Source organism: Onychostruthus taczanowskii, unplaced genomic scaffold, assembly GCF_017590055.1.
Source record: "Onychostruthus taczanowskii isolate IOZ18803 unplaced genomic scaffold, ASM1759005v1 scaffold80, whole genome shotgun sequence".
NCBI classification, from domain to species: Eukaryota; Metazoa; Chordata; class Aves; order Passeriformes; family Passeridae; genus Onychostruthus; species Onychostruthus taczanowskii.
In genome coordinates, this window is record NW_024505893.1 from 3,815,563 (window position 1) to 3,834,784 (window position 19,222).

Here is a 19,222-nt window from a genome sequence, read left to right on the forward strand (position 1 = left end):
TCACCTCTGCTCTTAGCAGATGTCTATTCAAAAAACCCACAAACTATTTTACAAACAGCAGAAAGCCCTGAGGTCACTTCTACTTACTTTCCAGCAATATATAATCTTCAAAATTAATTTTATTTTTTCATGATGATTTTGTGATCTCTTTTGATGCCGAAAATGTTATTTTCTTTTCTTTCCTGGGAGGAACTGCATTTTTAATCAGGCTTCCCAGAAAGAGCTTTTGCTGATCTTAATGTGAAAAGAAATCTATGGAAAAAAAACATGCCTGGGAAATATTACTTCAGATGACAGAGTTTATTTGACAGCACAGAAGATGAAAAGGCTTGGGTCCTTAAATTCTCTCTTCTCTACAGACCACAGAAGAGTGTTTGGAAAGCTCAACAGTGAAATACGGTTGTGCCTAGAGACTGCTTGGCATCTCCTGCACATCACAGGAACATCTGGAGAGATGCAATTAGAGCACAAGCAGCTGCAGTGCCCCCAGTTGCTAATCTGAATTGTTTTATTGTCACCTTGTCCTCCTTCACTGACTGCTGCATCTACTGAGTGACCTGTATTTTATAAATCAATTCTCAACTGTGTTGCATTACCATAGAAACATTAGACAGCAGTAGGTTCACTGATCTGTTAGCAGAGCGGGCAGGTGTCAATGGGATGACCTGCTGGCTGTTGAGTGAGCCAAATACTCATCCTGTGTAACAAGCAGACACCCAGGCCGTGCCCAAAAGCAGTTAGGGAACTCATGCATGACTTGGGATTCGACAATCTTGTCAAAAATCTGTCAGCTCCCTAATGAGAGGCACTGCTTTACTCTGCTGATGTGTGTGGTGAGCAATCACATATACAGAGTACTATAAATCTGAGCTAGTATTCCAAGCAGATATACTCAGTTTGCTGGCATTCACAAAAGGCAGAATAATACAGCTAAGAGCATGTATCACAGGGTAACAGCCTTGAGCACAGCTCAAGCTGCCCTGAAAAAGCCCAGCCAAATTCTATTTGCTGATGTCCGCAGTCATAGAATCACAGAATTGTTGAGGGTGGAGGGGAGTTCTGAACCTGTTTAGGAATTGCAAAGACAAAACTCTTTTAAGTTTTTGGTGTGCCAAGAAGCTTCTCTGCAGCTCCTAATCAAACTGCAACAGTACAGATGTTTGCATTTCACCTCTTTCAGGTCAGGAGGAAAGCCATGATGTTCAGGCCTGGCTCAGCTGACACTTCATTACAGACACAGAGTTTTGACTGGGGCATGAGGGCTGCAGTGACCTGGAGGAGCTCACTGTCACCCTTTGTCACCCATGGCCAAGCACTGACCTGGCAGGCACAGGCTGTGACTCACTGCTGGGTTTCACTGGGGTAGCAGCACGCATTCATCAGCACTAACAAGTAAATCACATCAGACACCAAAAGGGAGAAGAACAGAACAAAGTGAACTCCATGAAGTGTTCCAACATCAAAGAAGAGGAGGTCAGAATTCCTCATTTTCCCTGCAGTATCAGAGATGGTTCCCAATGACTCAGATTACGGTACAACCCATTCAGCACAAGGCCTTGGGAAGAAAGTCAAATTCACTTCTATTCCCTTTTCCCTTCAGCAACATCACAAGGTTCATCAATGTCATTAGTTTGAAAAAAGAGAATCATGAAGGACCATGGAACTGTCACAAAACTTCACTTTCCACATCTCTCAACTCTAGCAACTTTCTTGGGTGTCAGGCTTACTTGTGTTGACCTCAGCAGCTCCAAATATAAACATTTAACATTTTTAAAAATTGTATTTCAAGGAAGATGGTTAACAGGTGAAATCTTATTTGTTTAATTCATTAGTGAATATCTTCAGTTATTGAATAGCACTGGATAAATAGCATGAATACTAGTGAAAAATTTAGTCATTCACTACTGAGACATCAGTTTAAAAATCAAAGTAACTCTTCATTTTATTGGTGAATGTGGCTGACTGTGAAACAGTGAAGCTGCCCTTATCTCTCTCCACTTTAAAGGGTAAAGCTGCCGGCCACATTTCCCATTTAGCCAGCAAAATAGTTGACAAGTCAGTATTTTATCACCTTTCTGTGGAACCTCCCTTAGCTTTGTCACAGATTTAGTGCTACTCAGAGGAGCTGCACACATTGCTTTTATGAAGTGCCTTTATGAGAAGAGCTACTTGTTCAGAATGCAATATAAAAAATAGAGCTTGGGAAGGAACCTGCAGAGGAAGTCACATCAAGGCAGATCTGTGTATAATCAAGTCATGACACTGTCAGTCACAGCAAGGCACAACTTCCACTGTAATCAAGCCTTTTCGGAGGAAGAGGCTGTTTTGGGAAAGGATTCCTGTTTGCTGTAGTACAAATCATAACACAGAACCTAGCTTGATCAGATAGGGAAAAAAAGGTCTTTACAGGGAAGCCTATGGTAAAAAAAAGAATTTTCCTGGAAAATAAAGCTTATCTGGTTTTTGCATCCAAGGCATCTGAGATGCAAGTCATTAGAGCTGAACTCACCTCTTTGCTGCACCTGCTCCAGCTTTGGCTCTGATTCAGGGGGCTTTTACCTGCAACATTTTACAAAAGGTGAATTGCAAAACAGAACCTTCATGGAACTCCAGCTCCAGAAGTCAAACACCTTCCCTGTCCTTGGGTGTGGAAATGAAAGGAACACCTGAAACTCCCTGTGTGTGACCCCAGCAATGTGTACCAACAACAGATGCTACAGAGAGGCAAGAGATACCTGTGTTTTACCCAGAGAAAACAAGAACAGCTTCCAGAGCTTGCAGGACTCTGTTCTCAAGAGACACTGTGATCACTTCTGGATAATGGAAGTGCCCACGAGGCTCTGGAGAGAGGCTTTGGAAAAGCTGTGACCAGGGTTGGGAGGCCAGTGATATGGTTTTAGACAGTACCATGTTCTCAAAGCCATCCTGAAAGTCAGGTTTCATTGCTAGGCTAGAGACATTTGTGGAGCAGCTCAAAAATTGTCACATAAATTTTATCTCCTTATGGCAATCCTGAGAGAGAATCCAAGTTTATACTAAGATGGCTCACATTGCACCCATAAGAAAGAAGTCTTGGTCTTGCCATGAAACCAAAATTATGAATAAAATAGATGTGTCTCAGGATATTACTCCACAGAAACAATCTATGGACCAGTTTAGAGACTAGGAAAGAAAAGTTCTGAATTATCCTAGCTTGAACTAACACAGGAGATTAAAGACACTTCCATGTTAGCTGTAAACTAGTTTGGATAAGAGTTTTCATTTAGGTGCTTTGCCTGTTCTTCCTTCTGGTAACTCTGCTGATGTGACTTCAATATAATCTTAAATATAAGTCTGATCTTCCTATTATTTTTCCTTCCCTTGAGCATTTTAATCTGAATGTCATTCCACCATCCTCAAGTACTTCTGGAGAAAGAGATGAGTGTGATGATATAAGACATGTTAAGAGACAAGATCATACTTCAGCTCTTTATCTTTGCAGATGGATTTGACTATTGGAAAGGATTTTAGAGGTAGGAACAAGACATTTTCTATCTCTTCTGAAGTAAAAATCACATTCTCCTTTCAGATGGACATCTCAATTTAGTTGTCTTTTTCTTTTCAGAAAGAATATTGACTCACGACCCCCTTCCAAATCCCTATTTTAAAAAATAACTTATTTTCAAACATTTAAGTGACAAAAGTGTGTTTGAAATGATTTTAGGATCATGTACTGAGAACTTTTCCATGGGGCAGAAAGGGCAAATTCATTAACCTTTACAATTTCAAGTCTGGGATACCATGCAAAAGTACCTTATCTTGAAGGCATGACCACAGTAGCATAGACAGAGTGAAAAAGGTAAAAAGGTGCTCACCCTCAGTTTAGAGATGTGCCTGGTCTGTTTGTTCTGTACAGTACCTTGGCATAAATCAAATATAATTTCATTTCAATAAAGGTAAAGAACTTGAAACTCGGTCTTCAAGGATGCAGTGCTTAATGAACAGTGGATGTTGTTAACATTTTAAGAGGTGACTATAATTTCTTTAGGCATATTCTGGTAAGCCTGACAAACACCTTCCTCCTGTCACTGAACTCTGGAGAGCTGTTTTCCCCTTTGCTTATGCTAGGATGCTGTCATGCCATCATTCCCCTTATTGGGTTGATGCTTCCCTGTTTTAACTCAACTCAAAACCCAGATATATGATGCCAAAGGTCTAAGAGTGGGCTACAGCAGGAAGTGTGAGTTTAATGGCTAACACACATGCTACAGTGCAATGGTTGTGCCCAAAAGCGCCTTCCACAAAACCACAAGAATTCAAGAACCAGAGTTCTTAGTATCTCCCATGCTCATCTGACCTGTATAAAGACAGATGGACACTACTGTTCCAACCACTAAACATAGCACCAAGGCCTTCTTTTGCGTTTCCACCTAGACTAAGCGCTGACAAAAAATGCCAGGTTGAAAATAAGTTCTGGTTTTTATCTTCTTAGACAGAACATAAGGTGTGCTGTCTCCCTGTGCACTCACAGCAGATGGCCCAATAGCAGAGAGCAGAAAAGGTGGCTCTTGCCCAGTCTCTATGTACCTGAGAGCAGGAGAGGGGAGCAGACGTACAATGGGGAGATGTCATTGGCTTTAGTAGGCTTAGGATCAGCCCCTTACACCTCCCATCAAACTCTAGTTCAAAGCCTTCAAGAAAACCTGAAAATTATGAGTGCTCGGAAGAGAAAACCCTGACTACGCTGCAGCCTAAATCTGGGACATGTCTCCACTCAGTTTGATCACTCTTATGGGATGACAGTCATTGCTTTCTCCACAGGACACTATACTTCAAAGCAAAGTAATGTACTGCCTTCAGTTACACTAATGCAATCCCTTCTGATTTATTCCTTCTGCCATTTCAGTCAACGTCCCAGCGAGTCATCTACTTACCAGCTGCACATCTGCTTGACAGCTTTAGGGATCTTTCTCAAGCAATAAGTCCTGAATGCCTTTCCAGGGTCTTATGCTTCAGCTCTTTACTGTTTAGAGGATATTGCTCTATTTATCCTCAGCTTCATAGTCCTCCTAATGTTTATCTACCAGCACTGCCATCTTTCAAGCCACTGTACTAACAGATAAGGCCTTCAGCATCTGATTACTGGTCCAGTTATTATTTGCTGTTTGTCCTCTATATTTAGATGTATTTTACATGTTTGCTGGCTTCATTTCCATACACTATTATCCTTGTCATAGACAGAGAATAACAGTTGCAGTCATAACAATGATCCTGCAGCCAGCTCCACTAACATTTTGTAATTCTGCTCCCTGTTCATAGTCCTTTAGTCATGATATTCAGAGTTAATAGCATTTTTCAACTTAGAATGGGACGGATGGATGAGATACACTTTCACCTGTTGGGTTTTTTTTTTTATTATTTGAGTACAGATATTTGTTTTCTTTTAAACTTGATATTTCTTCTAATAATAAGATAATTTCTATCTAATTGAAAGCAGACACAAGTTGGGGTTTTTTTCCCATTAGGTTTCACTTGTGTGATTTGTCTAAGGTCATTCCTCCACAGGAAAACGGTTGTACAATAAACCCTGCAGTGCTCAGACCCAGCTACATTCTACTGCAGTCTTATCCTGCTTTTCTCATCAGCTTGCACTTCTTACAACAAAAAAGAAATTCTTAGTTTTCCTTCAACAGCCCTATCCCCAGCTTGGAGACATCCCTTGGACAATTTTCTCCCTTGGTGTCCCAGTGTACTCACTTGCAGGTGAAGTGGGAACTTACAGTGCACTTTTCTTGCACCTCTTCAGTGTTCCCTGCCTAGGAAGGGGCTCTACAAAGGCACAGAAGGAACCTGACTGTCCAAATCCTCAAGACTCCATCTAGTGTGGCATTGTCTGTTTTCAAGTCTTTCATTACACTAAAGGTCTCCCTTCCCATTAATCTTGTTGAGCAGCTCTCCTTTCCAAGCTCTGCTGCTCACAATTTGTGATTCCTTATTGTTGAGCATCCATCACACGTAAAATCAGTTCTAAGCACCCCATTACTCACATATTTAGAGATGTCAAAGCAAGGCCTCCATGTAGCTCCCAGAGCACTTTAGAATTCCCTTCTGCTTTCCCATCAAAAAGGCAAAAAGGACATAAGCAGACAGCATCTTATTTGAACTTACCAGGGAGGTAGATTTCCTTATACAGAAAGTTATGTCGAGAAGTAAGGCAAAAAAGGCAACTACATAATACAGCTACAGTTAATGATGCATGAACATCACTAAGTTCAGCTGAGCAAGGACCCAGTCCTGGGTCCTTCAGGTGACTTTTTCAGTGCCAATAAAGCAGGAGAACTTTCCTTGAAGACACCGTATGGAAACTAAGGTGAATTTCCTTTCTCATATTGTAGTTTATATTTAGACCACTGTACAGAGCATTTAAAGATCCAAAACCAGTGGTTTCTTTGGCTCAGCTTGGTCTGCAGTTTGGTTTAGGGACCATCTCCATTCATTGTTATGATGTGTACATACAACTATATCCTGATGGAAGGGAACTGAGAAACTTCTGAGGAAAAATATCACTAATATGGGGTGTCTGAAGAAGTTTTCTATATTTAAGAGCTTCCATTATTGGGATAAGCCTTAGAGAAAGCTGTTGAGCTCGTGTCTAAGAGCTGTGCATTCTCATACTCATTATTAAAAGGGAGAGTATGATCAATTGGTCTCCAGGGTTTATCCAGTACTAGATTCCTTTTCCCAGCATAGAATTGCTGCAGCTCATTCACACACTCATTTGTTCATTCATTCTGCAAGTGCGCAAACACACTCTGTAAACAAAAACTCCTCACCAGCAAACTCCCACCGTGCCAGCAATATTAAGTGGCAACAATATGAACACCCTGCAGAGAAGCAAAGGCAAACAGTTCATTGATGCTTCTCTTTCCTCTTATCAGTATAGCTGATCCTGCTTTACAACCAATGTAAAAAGATAGGTTACAGTGGTAATAAACCTCAATACATTAAGTCTCTGTACAGACTGGTAGCTGAAGGCTTAATATCAGTCATAATTATTATCCATAAAATGTTATTGAATCAGATCTTAAAAGTTAATGCTGCTTTGTTTCAAGAGATAAAGGACAGTCAGCTGGTAAGGGAAAGAGGGAAACATTGAGCTTTTGATCAATCTGTGTGATTTAAAACCTTAATCGCAAAAGGGACTCAGCACTTCAAATATTATCCCAAATCCTATGAGCTGGCCTAAGCAGAGCCCAGTGGCAAGAGTGATTACTCAGAGGGTGTTTTACCTTTGAACTTGATACCAGCATTCATATGGAGGGTGTAACTCTTTTTTTTAACTCAGGCCTGGTGAATGCTGCCCTTTTAAGATAGATTGAAATGTGGAGCTAGTAGGTAAGGGCTTTCATAAAGCCACAGCATCCCACATTCCATTTGGGGCCTTGCTGCTTGTAGCACTGCCTTCATCCATGGGTGTTTGCCTTCACAGCCCTCACATTAATACAAGATGCAAAGCAGGTGCCCTGACAGAAAGCACCAGGCCACGGTCAATGGAGCACATAAGCTGCCCTAACATTTACAGCTAATAAAGATTGCTTTCCTTCCTGTCCACAAAAACAGAGGATCTGGATAGTCTGGATTGATGGGCCCAGACCAACTGTATGAGGGTCAGAAGTGCAGCTGGAAAGTTATCCAGAGGAAAAGGACCTGTTCCACAGATGGCCAAGAAGGCCAATGGCATCCTGGCCTGGATCTGCAAGAGTGTGGCCAGCAGGAGCAGGGCAGTGGTTGTCTCCCTGTACTGGGCACTGGTGAGACCACACTTCAAGTGCTGTGTCCAGTTCTGTGCCTCTCACTATGGGAAACACACTGAGGAGCTGGAGAGACTCCAGAGAAGGACAACAGAGCTGGAGAAGGGTCTGGAGCACAAGTCTGATGAGGAGCAGCTGGGGGGCTCAGCCTGGAGAAGAGGAAGCTCAGGGGTGACCTTATCACTCTCTACAACCACCTTAAAGAAGGGTGTAGCCAGGTAAGGGTCAGTCTCTTTTCCAAGGTAACAACAGACAGATAAGAGGAAATGGCCTTAAGTTGTGCCAGTGGAGGTTTGGATTGGATGTTAGGAATAATTTTGCAGTGATAGGATTATCAAGCATTAGAACTGGCTGCCCAGGGAATGGTGGAATCACCATCCCTGAAAGTGTTCAAAAAATGTGTAGATGTGGCACTTAGGGACCTGGTGTAGGAGTGGACTTGGCAGTCCTGGGGTAACAGTTGGACTTGGTGATCTTAGAGGCCTTTTCCAACTTACATAATTCTATGATTTTGTTCAGCTTTCAGCACTCACAATATCACTAATGCAGCTCTGCCTTATCCTTTTTGCAGCACACTACTGCAATAATCTGAAGCCATCTCTCATCTCTACAAAGAGCCAGGAAGAAGAAAGGTTCAATCTAACAGCTGGGAAGGAGCAAAGTGGACCAGTATGCATCCTCCCCTTCAAAAGCCACAGTGCTTCCCAGCCAGAAAGAGACCTTGGCTCCCATGTAAAACAAGTCTCATCTCCTCCCTTGGTTACTTAGCAAATACTAATCATGTTATGGACACCACAGTGTCCTGCAAAGTGAGGACAGATTTTTAAGGCTCACCACAGGCTGTAGATCTTTGAGAACAAAGAAGTGTGTTCTGACTTATGTGCCAATTCTCAGTCAGCCCCAAGCAGATTCACTCCCTTGGTAATGCACCTGTTTTGCAAAGCAACCATTAAATTTGGAAGCTTTATGGAATGCAACATTTTTCAAATCTAAAAGGTATGCCAAAGAAATCATGCAGAAGGGTAATAGGAAATACTTGCAGGGAGACCTAGTCTAAATCATCTACACATAGATAAGGTACAAAATTCCTTTCCTTAAAGATTTTATTAACCTTTTGCTGATGGAAGGAGATTACTGATTGAGAGCTAGATGAGGTCAGTGCAGCAATTATATTTTGAAACCTCTTCAAACAAGGCTCTTGTACAATGTAAGAAGAAAGTTGACAAAATGAATTGTTACTTAAAATGAGTATTTTAGAAGAATAATTAACCTATAATAACTATTCCGGCCTCCTCTCCAGCCCTGAAAAGTAATCCTTTCTCATTAGTTTCAAGTTTAATTAGCATCAATAATGAAACAGCCCTTGGAAATAACCATTGCATCATGGTCTATAATGCCGACATAAACTGCCCTACAAAGCGTAAGGCCACACGGTGATGTCTGAAGATAGGGAGAGGCTCAGCAGATCACAGATGATCCCAAAACTAAGAAGAAAACAGTATTGCAAAAGATGTGGAATGTGACAAAACCAGATTTATTTAAAGAGGAGTGTCACGAACATTGTGCAGAGCAGAGGAGACTCAGATAGTTTAGCCAATAACTGCTGCAGTATTTCCAGCAAGTTAGTGAGCCTCTCAACTCCAGTTTCTTGTTCTTTCTTGGCCTTTTGGCTGAAGCACAGAGAGACTTCCCTGTATAGTATATTCTATATGAGAAAATTCTATTCAGCACTTGCAGTCTAACATAATCAAATAATGCTTTTCCATCCCTAGCTTCTATGATCTCTCTATAAAACAGATATAATAATGCTTAGCATTGTCACTAGGGTGATAAGGCTTAAAGTAGTTTGAGAATCCAACACCAAAGAGGCTATAAAAAGCCCAGACTGTCTTGATGCATCTGAGATAACTCATTACTCAATGGGCCAGCAGAAACAGCAGGAGAATGCCAATGTACAAGTTGCAATTAGAGGTCTGCTGCAACTTGCAGAGCTCTCAAGCATCACCACAGATTTCTAATAAGCAAAGTCACAGATATTCAGCTGCATGACAGAAGCACTACAGTGACCACGTTCCAAAGAACTGCACTAGCTTTCAAAACTGAGCTGGAAAGAAAACTTCAAAATGAAATTCTTAGAAGGAGTATGACATATGAAAAACACCATTTCCAGTATGTCTACTGATACTAGCATTTTCTCTTCCTAACAGACATCAAGAAATATACAGCACAAGAATCTACACATGGACATCTCCCTCGGTACTCCCACCCTCACACAGCAGGATCCTGCTTTTCCCCCTGCACTCACCACCCAGATGTTCTTTGCTCTTCACCTTACAGCCTTCTCTTCCTTTGCCCAGCTTGTAACTTGATGATAGAGTCAGTTTTCTTTCATCACAAGGTTTTGTAAGACATGAGACCAGCAAGACTTGCTTGTCAGTAAGGAAATGGGGAGAAGCTTGCAGAAAGAGCCTCCACCTCTTTCTTCACAGGATATTACTGCAGGGAAATACCAGTCCAAAAAGAGATTCAGCAAACACCCTTGTTTCAGCAGGAAAGGTAGTTCTTCTGCCTTGGTGTAAGCATTGGAATACCAGTGGAAACTCTTGAGATTTGCAGACTGAGCTGAAGAGTGGTAAAGACAGTAAGTTGCAAAGTGGATGCCCAATATTTCTAGAACCATCTAGTTTAAAGGCTTCAGCCTAGTATCTCCACTTTGCCATCTCTAATTCAGGAAGAATCAGGTAACCCACTAAAGTTTTAAACTACCTCAAATGCCCCATTCTGTGCAAATGTCTGATATCTAAAGTAAGAAACCATAAAGGATAAACCTTCTTTCAGTGCCTCCACAACATTCTCCCTTCTCAGCCAGGACAAGCAGTGCTGGGTTTGCTCAGCAGTCTGCATTAGCCAGCAGCAGCCAACACCTGCAGCTCCTTACTGCAAATGGAGATGGTACCCAGCTGCAGCAGCCAAAAGCACATGGGCAGCTGTCCACAGCCTATCCCATTCTCACTTACCGTGAGGGTACAAATAATCTTGGCCAAAGACTCACAAAGTATTCAAATTTCAAATCTAAATTTGACTATTTGGCTTCAAGACGGGTGGTGTTTTAACATTCAAAGGTAGGGCTCAACTTTTTTCAAAATAAAAGAGAAACTGGTTTTCTTGTAGCATCAACCAAAACTCCAAGTTTGCTATCACTGAAATGAAGGAAATAGCAGTCCTTTGACTATTAGCAGTACAGAGACGGGAATAAATCAATATGGTGTACCAGCTCTTTTAGCTTTTCCCTTAAAAAGCTGAGAGTTCAGCTTTTTAAGGGAAAAGATTGCACCTTACTGCCTTTATTCCTGTTCTTAGAAAGTAAAAGCATTATTAATCCACAAAAAAAAAAAAAAAAAAAAAAAAAAAAAAAAGGCACCATCTACCAACAGAGTTCAAAAGCAGTCAAAACTACCCTTGCTTTGCAAAGGAAGTAACCACCACAAAGGGAAGTATTTCATCTCACACAAGATGTCAATGGCAGAGCTGTGTACTGCTTGGTAATTAAGCTGGAAGTCAAACCAGAGCTCAGTTTTTGCTGCTGCCTACTGAAGTTCTTTGGCCAAAGAAATGCCTGTTGTTAGAAACTTGTCTGAAGTCAGTTTGAAGCCAGCCACCAGCTCTGTCTACTGGGTACACTTAGAACATTCAAGCAATTCACAGACCCTACTAGACTAACGAGGGAAGGTGATTTTCCTTCACTACAACTGACAGAGCTCACAACTTCTGCAAGTAGAGATATCTAAGTCCTACCTATGCTGCCTCAGGGAATTTCTGAGTAGCCATGCCAAGCAGGATAGTGACAACCATGAAGCTACTCGGCCATCTCAGTCATAAATCAAAATACTCATGTAAATTAGACTTTAGTCTCAAAATGTGTTTCTTGCCTAAATATTTAAACACATAAATAACCTCCAGCCATTCCAGCTTGTCATTTTATTCTTTCTGACATTTGTTGTTCGCATGTAAAGAAAGGTCAGGCTTATCAAATCTGCATTTATGCTTCCATGACATTTTTCTCCAACCAAATCTTTCTGAATTAAAGAAGCAAGACAAATGTGGCACATTTCATAAAGGACCTTTCTCAGCCCAGCACTGCAGTCTCAGCAACCATGTTGAGCTCAAAAGTGGCTTCCCAGGAAACAGATGCTGTTGCTCAGTGGATAAAAGAGATCTGGAAAGCAAGCAACCTGAATTGGTGTTTGGTATTACATAAATCACTTGTGCCAAAACCATACATCTCCTAGTCTCAGTACTCTAGTTCCGAGTAGCCCAAGAGGATGCTTTGGTGTGAGAACTAGACAGGAAATGTCCAGGCACAGTGAATCAGGTAATCCACTAAAGTTTTAAACTACCTCAAATGCCCCATTCTGTGCAAATGTCTGATATCTAAAGTAAGAAACCATAAAGGATAAACCTTCTTTCAGTGCCTTCACAACATTCTCCCTTCTCAGCCAGGACAAGCAGTGCTGGGGCCCCATTCTGTGCAAATGTCTGATATCTAAAGTAAGAAACCATAAAGGATAAACCTTCTTTCAGTGCCTTCACAACATTCTCCCTTCTCAGCCAGGACAAGCAGTGCTTCCTTGCTTGCTGTTTGAGAAGCAACTTGGATTCTCAAAACATCATCACTCCAAGGGAGTTAGCACTGATGTATCCAAAAGGTGGGATGTTCTTTATTAAGACAAGACTCACTTAGCTGGGAACTTTGTAAGTGCTAAATCCTGCCAGTCTCCCTTCAACTCTTCTACTTCCTTTGGCTAATTCACAAACATTGTCAGAAACACACATTTTATTTCCTATCATGTAATCTTTGGTTGAGATGTGCAGAGAACCAAATGACCAGATTACTTCAGGATCCAATTCACTCAGACACTATAAAACTGCCTTTGATTTTGAAGAATGTCTCTGCTTTTGTGTAATAAAGCACTTAAGTTTCCCTGTGCACTTCTTTACTGTAGATATTTATTCCCTGTTTTTAAGGATGTGCAAATAAAAGCACAGCAAGTTTAGAGAAAACGTTTTTTTTTCAGCGTGCCATAAATGTTCATTCAAACATAATAAATTGTTACTTGTGCCCCTTTTGGTGTTTGTTTATGGCTATTTTACTGAACATGCTTATGAATAAGAACATTCATAAGAACAATAAGCCTAAAAGTAAACAAAATTTGCAGAAAACAGATCTAGAAATCATAAACACACTGTGCATAATCCTGGCTCCCAATGAGGATCAGCAACACCACATAACTCTGGGAAAACAAAACCATGTGATCACATCACACTTCCTGTGAACCACTCAAACACTGAGCATCATTTCTAACATTATCTGTCAATAATCAGCAACAAATTTGCAAATCCCAGTGGTTTTACTGTGAAAGCCTCAGGGCTTTGCAAGCCAAATTTTTATTGTCAACATGGACAAGGCATCATGAGTCTAAAGACTCATAAGCCATGAGTTTTCTCAGTGCTGATGGAGTAGGAAAGTGACTTGGACAGGAACAAGCAGGACAGCAGTAGGATCAAGGATCATACTGTTCACAAAGCCAGGCAAACCCCACCACTAGACAGTCAGTTTCCTCTTCAAGAAGCATTTCCAGTTCAAGAAGAGGCACTGTGAACTAGCCATATCTACATTTCTGGAGAGTACCAATGACTGGAGGTCTAGAGGGAAGTGCTACATATCTAATAGGGCAGGAAAGTCTAAGATGCTCCTAAGCACACCCATGATTCACTGATTTAGCAACTGGTAATCCATAGGCAACCCACTGGTACCATTGACAACCCAAGGATAGAACAGAAAATTCTTGATTTGCACTAGTTCATGTCCAGAGTAAACTCAAGTGCAACTCAACGCTATCTTTAAGCCTCAGACTGGCAAAGCTGTCCTGATAGACGAGGCAAAGCACAAAACCCCAGCAAAGAGCAAAGCCACTTGCACTACAGCAGACACCTTTCAGAAGCCTGATGGCAGTGCCTCAGTCTCATCCAGCAAGCTCTGCCACTGCTTTATGAGAAGAGCAAGATCAGATCTCAGGTGTGGCACACAGCTGAGGGTGAGAGAAAACCAGACAGCAACTGCAAAGTGACCAATATCTTTTACCAGTTTTCTGCTCAGTATGACACAACTCCAAATGGTATCATTTGAAGGCAGCAAAACAAAACCAAAATATAATGAAAAATATAACTAAGAGACCTTGATTAAATGCTGGTACCTCTAAAATACGCAGAAATAATTCTGTAGACTTCAGCACAGTCAGATTTCAGCTTGGAGCTCTGATTTTCATTTACAAAATGTCCAGTTTCAAAACCACATTTTTATCTAGTCTGAAGTTCTTTCTAATCTCTAGGCAAAGGGTTCCTCCTGCAAATGAGTTCAGGTGTATAGTAGCACTCCCCTAAAGATGTAAAGCCTAATTGCCTCAGCATTATAATAGCATTGGTATGTAGTGAATGCAGACAGTTTCAGGGAGAATACATGTGGCAAGTTAATAAAATTTTAGATGAAGGCCACAGTGCAGGACTAATATTTCGCCTAGCCAGAGGATGAAAAGTTATGCATTGCTATTTAAAAAATATAATTGGAATGTTAAATCTATTTCATGAATGAAAGTACATTGACCTTTAGAGGAAAGAATGACTCATTTTCAACCCTGTATGCCCCTTCTTAACATATGCTTCCCACCTCTGCATATGTAAGTAGCAATTAATTTTCATGGGAAGTTATTTTATGGCCATTTCAGCTTATTAAATTTCCTGGGTAAACTCACAAGAAACCTATTTAGCAACATTTGTGGGTCAGGTGCCCTGTAGTGAGAGAACTGGTTACCTGTGAGGTTAACATGAAAAAAATCCAAATACCAGTGCAGGGTAAGAGTGGAAGGGCTCTTGGATTTTTTCCCCCAAGAAAGCTCAACAACCTGTCCAGAGTACACTGCTACAGGGACCCACTGTGGTTCAACACTATACAGCAAATCCTGTAAGACCAGAACTAAAGCCAGCCTGAAAATCTCCTGACAGTAATGTTCACACTGGCTGTTCAGAGTCCCATGGCAATGTACTGGTTTTCATTAGATTCTTTTGGGAAAGGTTTCCTTGGAGGCACAGCAGAGTTTCTAGTCAAAACCACAGACAATGACAGCAAAGTCAACAGCAACACGGTAGTTGAGATGTTGACCTTAAATCCAGGAGGTCTGCAGCGCTGCACTCCTGTCCAAGCTTCTTTCTCCCTTCCTCTGCATTTCTCGGTTGTGTGTCTTTCATACAGAAAATATTGAAATTAATTGGATTTTCTTTTGTCCCAGAGAAGCACTTGGAGAAGACTAAGAAGACAGTACTAGATCTGAAAGCATTTCCAAGACAGGAAAACTTTCTTGTACCCAATTTTGAAAGGGCCAAGCTGACACAGAAACGGTAGATGGGCTGAGGTTTGGTCCTATTCCAACTGAATGAAAGTTCCATGCAGTTTCTCTAAATGGAAGCTTCTTGCAGGATGCTCTGTTCCCACAAGGAAGAGTGTGAGAGAAATCTGGCATCAAGAATATTTGCAGAAGAGCCATGTAGAAATTCAACTTCATGGCTTGTCTGCTGAACAACAGCTGCCTGTAAGTACATCCTTTACTAATTGTTCAGTAACAGACTGAGACAAAGTGCTTTATGCTTTGTGCAAGCATGCTATTAAAAAAGGAAAGGGTTCACTCCAGTTAAATTTATCTTTGAGCCAACAAATGAAAGTATAAGTTAAAGAGAATAAAGCATTATTTATAGGACTCTCTTGTCACCTCTAAGGTCAGTGGGACTTCATCCCCTTGCCATTTTTTCTCACCCTAAAATATAATTCATTCTCCATTCACACGGAGGATAATGTGGTGAAAATAATTTAGCAAGGTAATTATACATTTTTCTGGGAAGTACTGCAACCCTGGACATCTCCAGCAGACAAGAGGAAAAACAAAAGCCCAGTATGCCTACATAAGTGAAGCAGTTTTCCATTGTTGATGGGAGGATTGTGTTGTTTGAAATCCATTTCCAATTAGCTTAAGCAATGAAGGAAAGGCTCAGTTGCCTTAGGAAGGGCTTTAGTTAAGCCCCGTGCACATTAGCTGCAATGGTGTCAATAACTGCTGGAATCTGACAGGCTGGTGGATGCTGTTCGTGCTGTTATCACTGTGTCAGCACATCCTGCTGTCGGCAGGGCTGCACAGCACAGATTTAAGGCTGGCAGTGACACATGGTGCTCACATAGGCAGCACCTTAGCAAAGCAGGAGGAATGGATTTCCTAATGTTGTTAAACAAACCCACGTTACAAAAGCAGGGCAAAGCCATAAACAGTGTAACTATGCTGAGGAGTCACTGCTGAAAAAGCAGAGGTGCAATTCAGAAAGAGACCAGGATTTTTAAAGGAGATTATGAACAGCTGCAAGGAGAAGTTACCACTTCGATATAGGTAAAGGAGGTCCATATTCCTTCCCTCTGCTCCTCCTTTTCCTGCCTCCTCTGTGATTGACTTTGCACGACTGTGTTGCAGTAAGAACAGCAGAGTTTTCTCTCCAACATGATTTTACAGGGGCATAGCTTCCTACTGATCTGGAAAAACACGCATTTCTCCTGAACAGTGAGACAACAGACAAAATCAAGCCTGTGAGTTTTAATAGCTTTGGTTAAAGCTCCATCTGCATTGTATTCACATCAGAGAACCTGTCAGTTCTTACGTATGCCCTTCCCTCAGGTTAAAAACACACCTTCATCCTCTAAGAAGACAAATGCATGTCCTCAAGCTCCATCGTTGCTGTAAGTACCCGAGTAAAAATGGCATTTGCAACTAAGGCTTTACTGCCCGAGGAGATCTGTAAATCGAAACAAGTGCTAATCACAACAAATCCCCCGAACAGAAAGAAAATGAGACAGTAGGGTTTGGTGTCTTTAATTTTTAATTATTCTTTCTTTACAGCAATGTAGCAAGGCAAGACCTGCTGGAGGTGGGGGATGTTGGCCTCACCTAGCCACCTTGTGGCGGACAGCACCTCTGTGTTATCCCTGCCAGATCCAACACAGGAAGAGCTAACCTGGGTACCTCACTTTAGCCACAGCTGCAGGACTTACTCACACACAGCCTATACTGACAGTCAGCTTTGGTTTTCATTTCAGGCAGCAAGGAAGGAGATGGGTTCCATTTGTAGTTCTTCAGATGGTTATCCCATCTTTTCAGATGAGCATCAAAAATCAGTTGCTCCAACTTTGCATTCAAAGCCCAGCAGTGACTTCTCCTCCTCTTGTGAATTTACTGAAGTGTATTCTGTGGTCCATTAAGTAGGTGGCTGCTCAGGGACACACCACTGACTTCTACAAAGCTTCATAAAAGGTGTCTGACTTAACTCACTGTGACAAATTATTTGGACCTGCAGTCCTCTAGGTATTATATTCTTCTAGTAGGAAAGGCTGAATCACAGCTTCTGTTAAAGATACAATGCACACACCGAATGGAAATTTCTCTTGATCACTGGCCCATAACAGAGTCCTGATTTGAGATAAAGGAGCTGCCCCAAACTGTGACTGCCAATCACCGCCCACCAGAACCAAAATTGTAAGCCAGGTTCTCTCTTCACACAAGTACCAGTGCTGCATGAGCCTTCTCAGATGTACAACTTCTGGTACTGTAGCTGATAGAATGCAGTTCACTAAGGATCCTTTGTGATTTTAAAATGTCAATCAGCCCTTATATTTTATGTTTAAAGGAGAATAATAATATTAATATCAATATCCAGTAATAGAGATAGTAGCATTAATGTACAAAATCGGGAGCCAGACCCAGCTTTGGAGATGTATGTGTTCCCTGGTCTGCTTGCACATAACCTTGAAAACACTCTTAGCACTTTGTGGAAGCATCCCTTTTTAGGATGATATTTTTTAAGTTTCAAAGAACCTGATCTTGCTGTCCTTCGACTAATGACACTTTAACCTTCTAGGTCTTGCTTGCGGCTTTCTAGCACATAGGAACTCTTGACGTTTCGTAAAAACCCCTCATCACTTTCAAAACAGTCCTGCTGGCCCCACCAAAGCGCTTCGATACATTTCGCACCGGTAAAGCGCAGCCCTTAAGGACAAGCCGTGACGGGAAGGCGCGACTGCTCGGAGGAGCAGCGCTTCCCGCATCCCCGGGGCTGTCAGCGACCGGGACGGTGCGGGGCGCAGGACGCGTGTCCCGGCGGGGAGGGCGCACCGCACCGCACCGCGGGGGCACGGCGTTCGGGGGCTGCGCGGGAGCGGGCGAGGGGCGCTGCCCGGCGCGGTGCGCGGCATGCAACGCACGGCTCACCTGCCGCGGAGACGTAGAAGAGGAGGCGGGGGCGGGCGGCGCGGATGGCCGCCGACAGCCCTCGCTCGCTGCCCGGGAGGGCGCCGCGGCGCTCGGGCATCAGCCGCACCCGCAGCCGCCCGTCGCCGGCGCGGAGCCACCAGGCGAAGAGCTCGGTGAGGTTGAACTCCAGGTGCGCCCCGCCGGAGCCCGGCGGCGGCTCGCCGGCGCAGCCGTCCCGCACGGTGCCCTCGCCCACCTCCAGCACCAGCTGCTTGGCGCGCCGCAGCCGCCGCCCGGCCGCGGAGGCCCGCGGGCGGCGCGGAGCAGGGGCGCGCAGTCCAGGCGCAGGCGGCACCGCGCCGCGGCGCGCCCCGGCGGCCCCAGCACCAGCTCCCGCACGTAGGTGCGAAACAGCGAGGGCACGACGAAGTCCATCGCCAGGCTCCTCCTCTGCAGCCGCGAGAGGCCGGGGGTGTCCCGCGGTCCCGCCGCCCCCGGGGCCAAGCTCAAGGCGAGGCAGGCGGCGGCCAGGAGGCGGGCGGGCAGCCTGTCCCCAGCCATGACCCGCGGGAGGCCGGCAGCGCCCCGTCCTGCGCCCGCGGAGCGGCGCCGGGGAGCGCGATGCCGGCGCGGTGCTCTGCGGAGGGAGCTCGGGGCCGCCGCCGGCCGCTCCGCCCGGGGCCGCCGCTGCGCGGGCTTTGCCGGCTCCAACTACCCGCCACAACGCAGGCATTACCCAGCGAGCGCTGACGTCACGCCCGAGCGCGCCCCCCAACAGCCAATGGCGTCCCCGGTAGCGCTCATTATGCAAATGAACGGGGGCGGGGCGGGCGGAGCGTTCATTGAAGAAAAAATTGGCCCGGCGGGCGCGGAGCCGGCATGGGGAGCGCGGTCCCGCGGGAGCGGGCCGGGACACGCGCGACCCCGGGAGCGGGGGCGGGCAGCGGGCGCTTGGTGCCCGCGGCGGGGGACCCGGCAAGAGCGCGGCTGGAGCTGCACCTCCACATGGCCCGGAGGGGCTGGAGGCGGGCACCGGGCGCCGAGCCCGGCTGCCACCCCCGTGTGGTGCGGGGCTCTGGGGTCCCGTTCCCCGCC

The 19,222-nt window shown here is 43.9% G+C and overlaps 1 protein-coding gene across 1 annotated transcript in view; it reads right to left on the reverse strand.

The window, feature by feature from the left end:
* The window catches only part of ALK (ALK receptor tyrosine kinase), a 302,683-nt gene extending 283,995 nt beyond the window's left edge, over positions 1–18,688 (reverse strand). The window contains 2 exon segments of the mRNA XM_041424114.1: positions 18,146–18,421; positions 18,424–18,688. Coding sequence (XP_041280048.1) covers positions 18,146–18,421; positions 18,424–18,688 — 541 coding nt within the window.
* Between the last annotated feature and the right edge of the window lie 534 nt (positions 18,689–19,222).